Here is a 14,642-nt window from a genome sequence, read left to right on the forward strand (position 1 = left end):
CTCTATCAGCCTAAATATAGGAGCAATAACTGAAAGTATTTGAGTTCATGGGAAAATGGAAAATAGCAAAGTTGTCAGTCAATTGCATTAAGGTCCTGACATGTCTGCCTTAGTTACCATCTCTTTCCCACCTTCATCAACACTATATTTATTTTTAAAATAAATGATAAAAACCCACCACCTTTTTTTTTTTCCCTTTAGAACTGATCATCTTTCTCAGAAAGATGTACTTAAGAAGCTCTTTGAATTTAATCTAACCACCTAACAAAGTAATAAACCCAGCACACCAAAACAAACCCAAATACACACAGCTCTCACCTCAGCATTGTAGAATTTGGTTTTCACATCTAGTGGTTTAAGAACCTGAATGAAATGGAAAAAAGACAGATTGACAATTGGTTTCTCAGACAGCTTCAGCATAAACTGTTTGTAAGTGCTAAGATATTCACTAAAGTGTTATTTTTCTTTTTGATCTTACATAGAACAGGTGCATAATGGAATATCTGATACAATCAACTCAGCTAAAACCTCACAACTTAGAGTACATGCTCTGGGCTTCTTATTTGCACACTTGACTGCTTTGCTACTAGGCAATTTTCTCCAACTGAAAACAAACACTTCCCCACTCAAGCACTGGCCTCTTATGAAACCAGACAAATGCAGTGCACTAAGTAGATCTATGTCTGTAAAATAACATTACATCCATCTTGTATCCTGAAGTGGTCTGCACTTGCTTTCAAGAGTGAGCAAGAACCATGTAATATTCACAAGTCCTTCAGTGTTCTGCAGCAAACAAAAGTTGCTGAGGGCTCCTCTAAAAAGAAATTAAATGGAGAACTATTCACATGAGTAGCTTAAGCACAAACCATTACTAGGCTTCACTTCCTTCTTGAAAATGCAACTGTTACAAGAAATAAAAAAGCCAATACACCATTTTAATCACATGAGATTAAATCAGGAAAGGAAAACAATTCAATGATATAAAAGGTGATAATAAAATTGTGGTTCTTAAGTGCTTCAATTTGCGCATAAAGCCACTTCAGTTAACACATTCCAATATGAAATGGATATACACTGACATAACTGAAAGAAACAATCTTCTATTATACTTGTATGGAAACAGATTTAAATTATCTTGCTGAAGACATTTATTTCCCTTTACACAGGGAAACTCTTCTTTTCTTTACATGTAAGTATACTGCATCCTAAGAGACCCCTAAAGTTCCAGCTGTGAACAATTTTTTTAGCCCTGAAGAATTCAAGATTAAGTAGTCTTCACAGATTTTCGCATTAAAACAGGCATAATGTTCAAATCTTTCCAATAACTCTCTCTCTAGTCAGAAAAAAAATATTGAAATTTCATTTAGGTGTTTGTTGGTTGAATGGTTTTTTCCACCAAATATTTTGTTTCAGTAAGCTTCTTAATTTCCCTAAATGCTGATGTTTTCTTTCTCTTCCCATTCATTCCAGTAAATTTCAAGTGGCATTCCAGTAAAAATCAGATAATTAGTGACATTCACAACCCCCCCAAACCAAATAACCAGACTCTAGAAAGAATCTTTCCTTCTCCATATAAATATAATGGTGTTAATTACTCAAGAGAAAACTTTGCAACAAAAAGGCCCTATTGATCAGTATTAAACTACCTATAATGGTTGCAAATGAAGCTGTTTAAAACCAACTGTAACACCAGTTCAGCTTAAAAGATCCTAGAAAACATAACTGAAAAAGTTGAGGATCTGTCAAAGAAAATGTTTTGGTGGGTTTTTTTGTTACAGAATAGCTGGTGGCACCTCATTCACTAGCAGCCATTAATTCCCATCATAAAGACATTGTTCAGTTTTCTGTAATATTTTTGTTTCTTTCTCAGATTTTCTAGCTGGTGTCTCCATGTTAAATTAAAAAAAAAACAAACCCAGCCAAAATTGCTCAGTGTTTTTCTCAACAAATCACAGAATATTTATGGTGTTAAAGTGTATATATACTTTTTGAGAAGCTCTTGCACTTTCTTCTTTGAAGGAAGAGCTTCAAATTTGACAGATGCTGGCCTTAGCTATTTTGACATTAAAGTTGCCTGTGCTGGATTCAGTTAAAAAACATAGAAATTACAATATGCATGTAGACCCCTTAAAAATGTGCACAAATAAGTTTCCATATCAAATCTAAAGGACACCAATCAACATCTTGAACAAGGCTCTGGCAAGAACAAGGGTAGAGAAGGGAGAGATGATGACAACTGGAAGTCTGCAGACACATATGTTAGTGATCAGTAAAAGCCTAGAGGGGACCGAGGGACAGAATACTGAACTCCTGGGGCATGAAGAATGGAGAAACTGAAAAGAAAACAGTTCACAAGGAGAACAAGACAAAACACAGAAAGATGAAAATCAGCTTCAATGCATATGAAGAAACACTTCTGAGTTTCTGGTTCAGAGGAGCACATAACATGAAAATTGACATGGAATGATTTTCCCTAGGATTGGTGGAAACACCTTTGACTAATGAATACCTGCCATTTCAAGGCCCACAACTACTAACAGCACTCGGGTGTTCTTTGTCTGTAGTGTATAGCAATTTAGCCTTCTAAAGACTGAAATGCTCTTTTCTGAAGTATCTAGAGAGAATACTAGAAAAGAGCAAAATGAAATCACCTGCAACTTGGAAAAGATATAGGTCTCAATTATTTGATGCTCCTGTATTGCCAGACACTCTCAAAGTATCTAAAAATGTATTCAGTAAAGCATGTCACCTAATCCTCCAGGCTATAGGAAAGAGACCACCATTATTCAAGTCACAGCATATTTCTCTAAAAAATAAACATCCATTAAATACACAGCTCAAATAGACTCTTTCCTGCCAGAATCAGTCTACAGATAATAGTAATTTCCTGCCTTCCTCAGTTATTGTCAAGTATTGAAATTTGTGCAGTGGAACAAAACGTTTCAACTCTATCAGTTACTTCTGTGAGTATTAGTCAGATATAACACATTAAAGTACTTTGCTTAGTTTCCTTTAAAAAAACAAACCACTAAGATCCAATTTTAAAAAAGGTTACACACACTAAAAGAAAAATCAGAAATTTACAATCTAAACTCCAAGGTTAGAAGTGCCAGAAAAATACTTGTTCTGTTTAAAAATAATCATAAAGATGGCTGCTAAAAAAGGGTGGGGTTTTTTATAAAGCAGGTTTTTCTTTCTCAATAAATGAATGAAAATTACAAGATGTAATATTTATTATTTCTGAAATGTTTAACTGCATGGTAATTAGAAACTATCGGTTCATGTGAAGTTTCAAGTGAGTTTTTATCAATTCGCTTTCAAAAGTCAAACAGATTTTTAGTATGTAAAAGTGCTTTTGAAGTATCAAATGTTTTAAAATGGTTTTTCCAGATTCATCCAATTATTAAAAGTAGAATACTTCATGCAATACCTGAAATTTGAAGAACTTTCTGAAGTACATCTTCTCTCCTGTCTGCGTTGTGTAACTTACTGCACAAACTAAGCTGAAAGAAACAATATTTTGAAAAATAACTTTGAAGTACTTTAGGTTTTGTGCCTATATCAAAGCTGCAACAGAATAGCATGCATGTGCTGCAGTTTCATTTAAGCTCATTTTATCATAGAAAAATTTAAAACCTTACATGTGTGTTCCTATCTCCTTTACTTCATGATGGATCACATCATCAATGCAACAGTCAGGCTTAAGTTCTGCCACTGCTGCACTAGAAGCTGAAAGGTTCAAGCGCTGAGAACTTGTCTGAAGATCAGCCTGGGGACAAAAACAAAGCATTGGTTAGAACTGCAGCTGCTTAAAGCAATCTAAAGAAAAATAACTTGTGTTACAAAGTACTAGGTTTCACTAAGCATTTTGCACCCTACGTGCTTTTATACATATAATATAACCAAGGTATGTTAAGATGATGAGATACTTGTCAAAGCTAAAGACAAGTTCTAAAACATAAACGGTCTAATCCTTTAACATGCAGCTTATAAAATATCTGTTTACTTTACACATTGAGTTCCACAATTACTTCCAGAATTTCTATTCTCAATGTATTATTTGTGTAGCAGAAGACGCAAAAAAACAATGCACTAGAGAAGAACTTAATACAAGTCAATGCATGCTTTACAGAGACTTGCTTTGATGATCTCACTGAAAGTGCAAGTAAGCAAATGTAACTCCAATTTCTTAGCTGTGGAGGTTTTGCTACACCAGTTCTCCAGAGAAGCTTTATAATTTTTTTTTTAATACAATCTTAGTTTTTCATTTTAGTCTTTAAATATTTTTATCATAATTTCTATTTTTATGTCTTACTGTTTCTGATTTCCAAACATGCAAGGTATTGTCAGAAAACATACTCAACAATTTTTTTTTTTCATAAATCCAGTAAGTAGATTTATCTTCACATACCTTCACCAGTATGTCCTTGACAACTTGATTACTATCATTGTGTACACTAATGTAACTGGAAAATGTCTCTCCCAGAAATATATTTCTGTGTTTAAAAAAAATATTTAGTTACAGTTACTTAAAAACACCCGAACAGATCACTTCACTGAAACTCCTTTAAGTTCTAGTTAAAATATATGCACACACACACGCTTGCCAGATCAAATCCTAGAAGTACTTTGGTATGTTCACACCCATACTTCTAAATGTCATCCTTCTAAAACAAACAGCTTCAAAAGAGAACAAAAATCAGAATTTTTTCCTAGATAAAAATCTGAGAAGAGTAAGAAGATAGCTTACAGTACCCACAAAAATCACTGTGGCAAACTCTGTTAGTACAAGATGTGATTTATAGTAGTGCATTACATTAGAAATTCAGGGGCAAATTTCTTTCGACTTTCAATTCCTACTACATTTAAAGTCAGGCTACAGTCAAGAAATGTCAGGCAGCAGACAATTACACATTATGTCACATTATAAATCAAGCCACAGATTATTTTTAAGATGATTGAATATCTCATTGCATAACAATGATATTCAAAAAGAAAGAAAAGTAATAAACACATTATTGCTAAATGAATCCCAAACCTTGCATGTTACAGTTACAATAATTCATTCTTACCCAAAATTTTGAGGCAAAGTCAGCATTTCTCCTAGCATCAAAGTTTCTGCTCCCTTTACAGTAGAAGGATCATCTTTCATGAGTTGGTTAAATAGACTACCTGTAGACATATGAAATTGCTAGTATCTAAATATTTGCTAAGTCTAAAGCTTAGTCTACATATAAGTTATGACAATCACTTATTTAGATGTACTTTATTTTAGCCATACTCATTTTACAACCAACTTGTTAGAGATGAAATATATATCTATAGGCCTGCCTATAAATTATAACTTACTTCCGTGCACTTGTGTCCAATAAACCATTCAGTATACAATCCCAAAGGCATTGCTCAAATTAACATTAAACTTTAAGAGAAATTCTGGCTGAGTAAAGCACGTTACATAAGAGAGCTCATAAACCCCACTTACTTTCTTCCTTGCTTGTTTTCTATTTGCACACGATCCTGTCTCCTTGAGTACTTTCCTTTGCCTCTTTCTTATAATTGACTTATAGACTATTATTATTACTGGGGGACAACCCAAGCATTTCCAATTTATGACTGTACCCCAAGCGTAACACAAACCAAAAGCAGTGATTCTTGCAAAATAATTTTCCCCAGAACATTAATGTGTTGGTTCTAATTACCAGGGCATTTTCTCCAGATAAAGACGACAGTAACACCAAACTTTTTACAATTACACATTTCTCTCTCACAACTGCCGTTCACCTTGTGTGTTAATTGCTCAGACACTGAGGTCACATGCTTGCAATATCATCACCAAGATTTCAAAGCTGTAGGTCAAGAGTTGTAGAGTACACCTTTGTACTTTCCTGTAGACGTTACCAAACAAAATATATTGCTGCTTCAGATTACCATCTATGGGAGGTTGTAAGACTTCTCTGACATCTAAGTCTCAGGTGCTCACATTGCTTAAACCTGTTAATACGCACATAATAATCAGTCAGTAGAAAACAACATACCTGGCAAATCTCTTTCTTCACAAGTCACCAGAACATTAGTGAACAAAGTAGGTTTGGTTAGCCTCATCACTGCAAAAATCAGAAAATAAACCATAGGTCAATGAAACAAGTATTTTTTTAATTTATTTTTTTTTTAGAAGTACAATTTTATCTTGCTCTCCTTTCACCAAAAAAAACCCACAACCACCAAATCTTAGCCTGAAAAAGGGTTATACCTTTATGGATCACCTGGCCTTTTTGAATATAAAAATTTTTCTGCTACTTGAGATCCAAGAGCACTGGTGACGCCATTGCTCCCTCTTGCTTTATTCCCTTAGTGCACTAACATCTACTGCTGTCAATCTTACATGCTAACGGTCTTATAGCTGTTACAGGGTTAAGAGCTTTCTGGCCTTCAGGAAAAGTTTGATTTTTTTGTGGACTCTTCTAGGCTAAATGCCTGCTCTGTGATCCTGGTTGCTCTAGAACAGGACATGATGACCCGTACAGACCCTTTCAGTCCAACTCCAGGCTATAAGGAATTGCATTTACACCCTAATCTCCCAAACATATGCAAGATAGAGTTACAAGTCTAAAAGCCTACATTATTTATATAACTGCTTTTTCTTTTAGTCACGAACTTTAAACTCAAACCAGCAGAACCATCATAAAAACGTCAGGAACGCACTTAGAAAAAAACTGTTTTATTGATACTGACAAAATCAACATCATTGAGATCTTGCTATTAAAGAAAGAAAGTGGTATTTTCAAAGGCTATTTTAACTCAGAATACTCAGAATTACATGATTTTTATTTGTATTACAGATTTAAGATGTTGCTTCTTAAAAAAAATTGCTCCCTATTCATATAAGCCAATGGCCCTAATCTTGCATATTGTTTCATGTGAATGCTTTCATAAGAAGCTAAGTTGAGCGTTTGTAACCTTAGGTGTTGGACAGAATATGTAAAAATCACTGATTTGTTTTTCTTTGAAACTTAACAAACATAAACCCATCTAATTTCTGAAAACTGAAAAATAAAAAGTGAAAGGATTTCTCTTGACTGCAACAAGTTAATCAACATCCTTGCACTGACACACTGTACAGAAGTACAATAAAGATAAAAACACATCTTACATGTCTGGTCAGCATTCACTATTTACAGTTGTGTAAAATACTCAAATATTTCATATACGTTTGGGTGCAGTGGGCTGTATTGGTTCACAAGAACTTACACTACAATACAGCAGACCTATGCAAGTTAGTATCAACACAAACAAATCTCAGTTTTCACGTAAAAAAAGTAATACATTCTCTTTGTTATGGTGAAAAGTTGAAAAATATGAAGGCGTAGAACCATGAGGGAAATAAAAAGCCCTATAATATATGAAACAGGGTAAATGGAAAACCAGATTCAACACTGAAAATGAAGAAAATAAATACTAAGTTATACATGCATATGAACTAAGCATTTCTGGAATATTTCAAAATTAAAGTCTGGATTTCAGCTTGTACATTGGTGCTACCCAAGACTGAATAATTCTGTAGAGAAATCAAATGTGGCATTCCCTTTTTGCTGCATGGCAGTTATCCAGCTGAGATGCTCACAGCTAGCAGCATATGTATAATTATGCACATACAAGCCAACCTAAAGAAACAGAAAGCTGACAGCTACCACTGAACAGCAACACCAATCTCTTCTTCTGTTTAGTAAGGTGTTTGTTTAGCTCTTTTGTTGCTATATTAAATATAGTGGGACTATATTACTGGTGGTTACCTAATTTTATTCAAATCTACAGTAAGCCCACATAAACTAGTACTTGCTGACTGTTTCTGAAGGAATAGTTACAGATCAAGTTTAGTCATATTTAAGACAATAAATAAATAAATAGATCATGGAACTAAGTCAGAAACAAATTATGATATGTAGATTATTTAATAGGACTACTCAATATTAGAAAATACTGTTTCTTTGCAGGACAACCCCTCATCTCTTTTATTCTAAGATCCTAGACAAAAAATACAACATTAAATAAAACTCAAATCTCGCTGCATTCTACTCCATTATATCTTTAAAAGTGCTGACACACAAAGAAACTTTATTACTATTATGTTAAGCTCAGAAAAATAATTTCCAGTGAAATAACTTGGCCTTATAAGGTTTAAAACTAATAATGATCCTCAGTTACTCTAGACAGCATTATACATCAGTTTTGCTACGTGTTAATATTAAATGTCACAAACATCCCAAATGTCAATATAAGACCCCCTTAACATTAAGCCAAAGTTTAGAAATAAATGCCACTAATCCAAACTGAGCAATATCCTCAATTTTAAACTACAAAAAGATATGTAATGCCTATAATAAAATATAATTATTCCAATATAAAGATGCAAAAGAAAAATGTAAGTAAAACTCCAAGGGGATTTTACTTAGTTTTTACGCAGAGGGATCTCTATTATACTTACGTGCACTTTATTTGATCAGTGTTAATGATAATCTAACAATCTACAAATAACATTCACTTATTTTCCCCCTTTTCTAGACGCCATAGACCTTGGCCTCCACCTACAGCAAAATTATCTGGAGTTAGCGGTGGTGCCTAGAAATACATTCCTTTGCAGTCATGCTGATCCCAGTTGAACCACTCTACTGACCCTCCAAACACTGAATTGAGCAGGGACAATGACTTTGTCATGTCCTTGAAACATTACCTCGAAACACTTTATTCTTTCAGGTGACAAAAAGTCATGCTGAACTTAGCTTTTTATCACCATAAAATGCACTTAAGTCCTCAGAGACCTTTACTTTCCATAATCACAACAAATAGAGGTTTACAGATATTATTATTACCAAAGTCATAAACCAGCAAATGCTACATTGTTCATTATTTTTCGTGCACAACTTCCACTGAAACTTTCATGAGTATTTCTAGGAAAATATGGATAACATTACTAAGACAGCATATACACGCAATAGAAAGTAAGTCTGTATTTCATGCGAGGGCTATGCTTTCATTAAACCGCGCTCTTCCCTCCACCCCCCACCCCCCCCACACTTTCACAAAATAATCAGATCTTGAAAGCCTCAGTGTCAAAAATAGTTACACATCCTTATAGCAATTATAACAACTCACTTAAAAATATTTTTTCCTTCTCTTAAATTCAAAGACGCACAGTAAGGATGTACGTTGCCTGATTGAAAGCACACGTTTTATTTTCCGACATAGCTTGGCATAATAGTCTGGAATTTTTATTTTGATTTTTTTTCCCTTTAGACCACCGAGGTAGAGAAAAGCTACAAAATGCAGTACTAAGCCAAACAGAAACTTAATCTTAATAGAACCATTTATAAATCTCCTAGCAAAACAAAGTTAAATAAATACATTTATTACAGTTAAAGAACTGTAGCAAAGTACTATTAAGTCGTTCTCTGCTCAGTATTCATCAGTTGTTTACATATTCTAAGCTGCTTAAAAACTCTAGTACTTCAGACAGCAAGTTTATACTGAAACTCTATCTCACAGTTATAAACTAAATATAATTCCAAATTTATGTACAAGCAAATTCATTTTATCAGTAAGGCTTAGCTTTTCCCTAAGAATATTTCTAACATATTCACAGTATAATATATCACAGAAAATCCATATCTGTCCCACAGATCTTTGTATAGTAGCATTGCAAGATGGCAATTCATTCTGCTTGATGAGTCTATTCAGTTTTATCCAGACGTCCTCCAAATTCTGATTATTACAAATAGACTGTTCAATTGTCCATTTTGCTCTATAAAATGCATGCAGTTTTAGTCTTTCCAAATTATTTTGCAGTTCTTGAGATAAAGGAAGAATCTTTTCTTTAAGCTTAGGGTTAGGGAGAGAGACACTCCAAGACCTTTTCAATTTTTGCTTTCCATTAGGTGGTAGGTCTCCTTGATTCTCCAAGTTAATTGGTGTTTGAACAGTTTGAGCTTGGATTAAAGTCTGCCCATGTTTCACATTAGACTGAAACTCAAGGAGATTTTTTGTGCAGTCATAATCAGGAGATCCTGTAACATATTCTGAAGGTGTAGAAAGTTGTTTTAATTCTTCTGCTTCCTCACAAGAAATAACAGGTGGCAGCTTTTTTGGTTTGAGGGGAAGTCTGTATAAATCATTCGGAAACCAGGGTGTAAATCGTGGTAACTGACGAATGGGAAACTCCTTCACTGCTGCTTCTGCGAATTTCTGCAGTTTTATTAGATCTCTCTGATGTGGTCGATAATGCAAGACCACTTCCATGCTTGTACAGTAGGAATCCAGTTAGTCTTAAGAAAAGGAACAGTCTCTTGATTAGGATTCTCAAATCGAGACTGAAACACCTTATTTACAAGAATTTCCTTGCCCCGTGCTGCAAAGATCAGTGGAAAACAGGACCTAAAGCAGAAGTATTATAAAAAAATAAGATACTACCATATTAAGAAAAACATTGCTAGGATATTTTACAGAAAAACAACATGTAGTAAAAAATAAGCGAGATACATATTAGAACATTCTACTTTATCCAGGCTGAACATTAGCAACCGTATTTCATCATTACCAGCATAACCTCGGTACCCTAAATATTATCCACATGCACACAGTTTACTCAATACTGCCCCTCCCAAGAGCATTCTTTTACTGTTAACCACCTCATACTTGCCATCCGTCATTATTCTTGATGTACTGTTGTTTCTTGCTATACTGCTGTAATGCATATTAAAAGACAAAATTACTACTTCCTATTTTCTCAAATTTACCAGACAATTTTTTTTTTTTTTTTTAAAGTGTTTTCCTCCTACACTTCAACATTTTAAGGCAGGGCATATAAAGCAGCTAGAAAACATGTGTGTTACCAAAACCCTTCCTGAAATAGTACCAACCAATATAGCAGTTTTTAAAGTCACAGGTCAAAAGGGAAGTGATATAGGCAAATTAAAGCTGTCTGCTTCCATTTCATATCAGAACTACACATTTAGTTTTAGTCTCAGAGCTTCTGAGCAACACATGCAGCCACCCGTTCAGTCCTTAGTTGAAGGACCTGCTAATTCCGTAATTTTTTAGGCTTTTAGAATAACTAAAAGACTCATTAAGTCCTTAAAGACTTTATACTTTCATACATTTTCATATATTGCTGCCTTCTTTCATACAAAAATTATATTAAATGCAGAGGGGGAAGGGGGAATGTGTGTGTAGGAAAACTGCAAACACCACTATGAAACATAACATAACATGTACTCTCTTCCTTTCCTGTTTTTCCCCACCTACCAAGTTTGTAATCATTTCAGGCTTCCTGCCAGAGATCAGCAATATACAATGATATTAAAATCAATAAAATCTAGATTAATCATTACACTGTCAAGATTTTGTTTAAAATAGTCACAATGCGAACAAACCCTGATACCTTTCTCACTTCTTTTGCAAAATCTACAGCCTGGACACTGCACCAAATTTGACATAAGCCCGAGGATTATACTGGTTTCTTACAAAAGCAAAATGATCCATCATAACGCTTTTTGCTTTGAATTAATTACTATCAAAATGTATTTGTAATGTCAGCTGATGATATTTCATGTTCTCAGGGTTTTTGGCTTTATTTTGCGTGTGTGTACGCTTATATGAAAAGGGGCTCGTTGATCCTTGAATTATGGTTAACAGATTTTACAGTGACATGCAGACCCATTAAAAACTCTCTTGAGGAGTGCTGTAAAAGTACTAAACAGGCAGAAGATGGGCTCTGAAATAACCTACACACCTGCACTACTTAATCCATCTGAGCAGCCTCACTGATTCAGAATTGCTTGCAGAATTGAGATTTTAACCAACTATTTATTACTCCTACTTAACTAGCAGCATTTATTTTATAAACAAGCACGGTTAGAAAAAAAGGAAAGTAAATATTGTGTCTGTTGACTGAAATAAGGTGAAAGTAGATTCAGGCTTTTCAGTGTTTCAACTGCTGACTTACTGGTACCCAACTGCCAGCAGAAACAATCAAATTCTTTACGGGGCTCTCTCGATTTCCGTATTAATTCTGCACGGTATGCGAGAGACACACACGTTTTTATTTTCGCTATTGGCGATTCCTGAACCAAGGACGTAAGCGCAGCAGCTGCGCATTAAGCATGAGGTTAAAGGGGCAAAAGACCCAAACAACAGCCAGGCAGGGAACCGGAAAGCAAATTTAAAAGCAATATTCGCTCCTAACTGCTGAAAGCCTTCTGCAAAACGCAAACGCATCGATCAGCCCCGTGGGTCGTGCCGGGCGCTCCGTCCCCGTCCCCCGTCCCCCGCCCACCCTCTTCTGGCCCTCGGGCACCCCCGCCGGGCGCCCCGCCGCCGGCCGCTCGCTACTCGGCCTTCTTCTGAAGCGGAGGGAAGTAACGGCCGAGCCTCCGGAACGGACACGCTGTTTCACGACCGCGGCGCAACCGGGAGCCCGCGGCGCTCCCTCCCCACACCCCGACCGCGACGCCCGGCCCGGCCGCAGCGCCCCGCCTCTACCCCGGGCCCGGCCCGCCTCGCCTCGCTCCTCAGGCCGGCCCCAGGGAGCAGACCCGGCGGAGCGCACTGCTGCCGCGGCACGAACGGCCCGGGAGGGCGGGCGGACACCAGCGGGCCGCCCTGTCGGTACCTTTCAGAGCCAGCAAGTGCTCCTGCTTGGGCTGGTTAACGTCCATGGCGCCAGCCTTCACCCCTGCGGGAGGGCAGACGAGCCAAAACGCTGCCGGGGGCGGAGAAGGCTCGGTCAGGAGAGACGAGGTAAGCCCGGGCGTAGAGCCCGGCCGCGGTAAATACCGCCGAACCCGGAAACGGCTCTCCCAGGATGCAACTCGTCACCGTCAGGGCACGGCACCAGCACGGCGGGCGAAACTACAGCCCCCAGAGCGCACTGCCGCCCGCTCGCCCCCCCGCTGGCGGACGGGGCGGACGAGTGTCCCGTGGTCGTTGGGGGGGGGGGGAGTCACCCCCTCCTCCTTTGCACTCTAGGATATGTAGTCCGCCAGAAGCCACAGGGCGCCGCCGGGCCGTGCGCCACCATGGGAACCGTAGTTCTCTGGTGCGCGTCAAAGGAGGCGGGCGCAGACCGGCCCGGTGCTGCCGCCGGGGAGCGCATGCGCTTATCGGCGGAGGCGGGGGGGTGGCGGCGGCCACTACCTCCTCCTCCTCCTCCTCCTTCTTCCTGCCGCTGGCTGCTCTACTCCGCCCTCCCCAAGATGGCGGCCCTGGGTGTAAACAAGGTCGGGGCTGGCGCCGGGCTGGACGGCAGTCGGGGGTCCGGTGGGAGCGGCCGCGGCCCAGCTGGCGCTGCAGTGAAGGTGGGACGGGCTGCTCGGCCCTTCGCGCCGCCCGGCTCGGCCGCCTTCTGCGGCAGGGCAGGCTAGGCTGTGGCGGCCGGGGGTTGCGCCGTCGCTGCCCCGTCTGAGGGATAGGGGTAGCGCGGGAGCGAGGGGGGCTCCGGGACGGGAGACGTCCCCTGAGGCGGCGGGGCGCTTCGGAAGCCCTTTGCTCGCCTCGTCCGCGCTGAGCCGGTCTGCTGCGCGGTGCCTCGGAGCGGGTTGCGAGGCGGGAGGCCTCTGTGTGAGGCGGAGGGCGGTTGGTGACTGCCTCACAGCGGGGAGCCGTCTCGGACAAGTCGTAACGCCTGGGCTGCCTGAGGTGGTTAGCTGACGCTATTGTCTTACGGATTGTTGGGTGTTGGTTTGGGGTTTTTTTTTTTGGTTGGCGTTTTTTTTTTTGGTTGGCGGTTTTTTTTTTGGTTGGCGGTTTTTTTTTTGGTTGGCGGTTTTTTTTTTGGTTGGCGTTTTTTTTTTTGGTTGGCGTTTTTTTTTTTGGTTGGGTTTTGTTGTGGGTTGTTTTTTTTTTTTTTGTCCTAAATGACGATCAATTTCGCTTTTTATTGGCGGTTTAAGGTGTTCTGGTCCCCTACTGTTTGTTCCTGCTACATCGGTGCTGCGTTTGTAGCTTCGTAAATGGCTACCTTGGTATGACTGACACTATTATGTGCGTCAGCTATGAATGGAAACTTTCTCCGCCGGCTGATAGTCTGCTTTGGCAGGGTCTTGCCCTCCATTTCCTTTTCCTGCAAGGACGTTTCTGCGTACTTAGTTGTGCTGCTTGACCAGCGGGCTTTTCATGTGGCAGTGCATTAAATGAAGTGGGCAAGAACTAGTGGTGATCAGGTGGGATGCTGAAGAGTTAAAATGTTCTGTTCGTGTCTATTTATTTATTTTTTAAATATAATTTGTATGATCATTATTTGTATGTACAAAGCAAAGTTAATGACTCAGCCTATCTGCTATGATTGCAGGAACTTCTGTAAAATAAACTGCGTCACATGGGTTACTGTATGAAGTTTTGCTTTTTTTTATCAACTCAAACCCAAATATAGTCTCTTTAAATTACAGGTTCTTGAGTGTGGTGTCTGTGAAGATGTATTTTCTTTGCAAGGTGACAAAGTTCCCCGGCTGCTTTTGTGTGGCCATACTGTCTGCCATGACTGTCTTACCCGGCTTCCCCTTCATGGCAGAGCAGTTCGTTGTCCTTTTGATCGACAAGTTACTGAACTAGGTAAGAAAATATAAGTCTGAAGTTCTTAAAACCTGTCAGCCAAG

At 38.7% G+C, this 14,642-nt stretch overlaps 3 protein-coding genes across 7 annotated transcripts in view; 1 reads left to right on the plus strand and 2 right to left on the minus strand.

The window, feature by feature from the left end:
* Nucleotides 1-12,787, minus strand: part of TRAPPC13 (trafficking protein particle complex subunit 13) — a 32,151-nt gene extending 19,364 nt beyond the window's left edge. For all 4 annotated transcript variants that reach the window (XM_049795387.1, XM_049795386.1, XM_049795385.1 and 1 more), the window contains exons 1-7: nucleotides 12,662-12,787; nucleotides 6,036-6,104; nucleotides 5,073-5,172; nucleotides 4,412-4,496; nucleotides 3,642-3,769; nucleotides 3,431-3,503; nucleotides 319-363 (exon numbers count right to left, since the gene is read on the minus strand). In XM_049795387.1, coding sequence (XP_049651344.1) covers nucleotides 319-363; nucleotides 3,431-3,503; nucleotides 3,642-3,769; nucleotides 4,412-4,496; nucleotides 5,073-5,172; nucleotides 6,036-6,104; nucleotides 12,662-12,707 — 546 coding nt within the window. In that variant the 5' untranslated portion in view covers nucleotides 12,708-12,787. The remainder of the gene's footprint in view (nucleotides 1-318; nucleotides 364-3,430; nucleotides 3,504-3,641; nucleotides 3,770-4,411; nucleotides 4,497-5,072; nucleotides 5,173-6,035; nucleotides 6,105-12,661) is intronic.
* SHLD3 (shieldin complex subunit 3) lies at nucleotides 9,069-12,763 on the minus strand. The gene is made up of 2 exons (XM_049795397.1): nucleotides 12,662-12,763; nucleotides 9,069-10,425 (listed from the first exon to the last, which is right to left on the minus strand). Exon 2 carries the CDS (start codon nucleotides 10,288-10,290, stop codon nucleotides 9,541-9,543), a length of 750 nt encoding a protein of 249 aa, XP_049651354.1. The 5' UTR covers nucleotides 10,291-10,425; nucleotides 12,662-12,763; the 3' UTR covers nucleotides 9,069-9,540.
* A 383-nt stretch (nucleotides 12,788-13,170) lies between the features above and the next one.
* TRIM23 (tripartite motif containing 23) overlaps nucleotides 13,171-14,642 on the plus strand; it is a 29,242-nt gene continuing 27,770 nt past the window's right edge. Inside the window, exons 1-2 of one of the 2 annotated variants that reach the window (XM_049795370.1) lie at nucleotides 13,171-13,346; nucleotides 14,436-14,598. In XM_049795370.1, the coding sequence (XP_049651327.1) occupies nucleotides 13,245-13,346; nucleotides 14,436-14,598 (265 nt within the window). In that variant the 5' untranslated portion in view covers nucleotides 13,171-13,244. The remainder of the gene's footprint in view (nucleotides 13,347-14,435; nucleotides 14,599-14,642) is intronic. The other variant, XM_049795371.1, reaches the window with a different exon arrangement.

This window comes from Accipiter gentilis, chromosome Z (assembly GCF_929443795.1).
Source record: "Accipiter gentilis chromosome Z, bAccGen1.1, whole genome shotgun sequence".
Classification (NCBI taxonomy): domain Eukaryota; kingdom Metazoa; phylum Chordata; class Aves; order Accipitriformes; family Accipitridae; genus Astur; species Astur gentilis.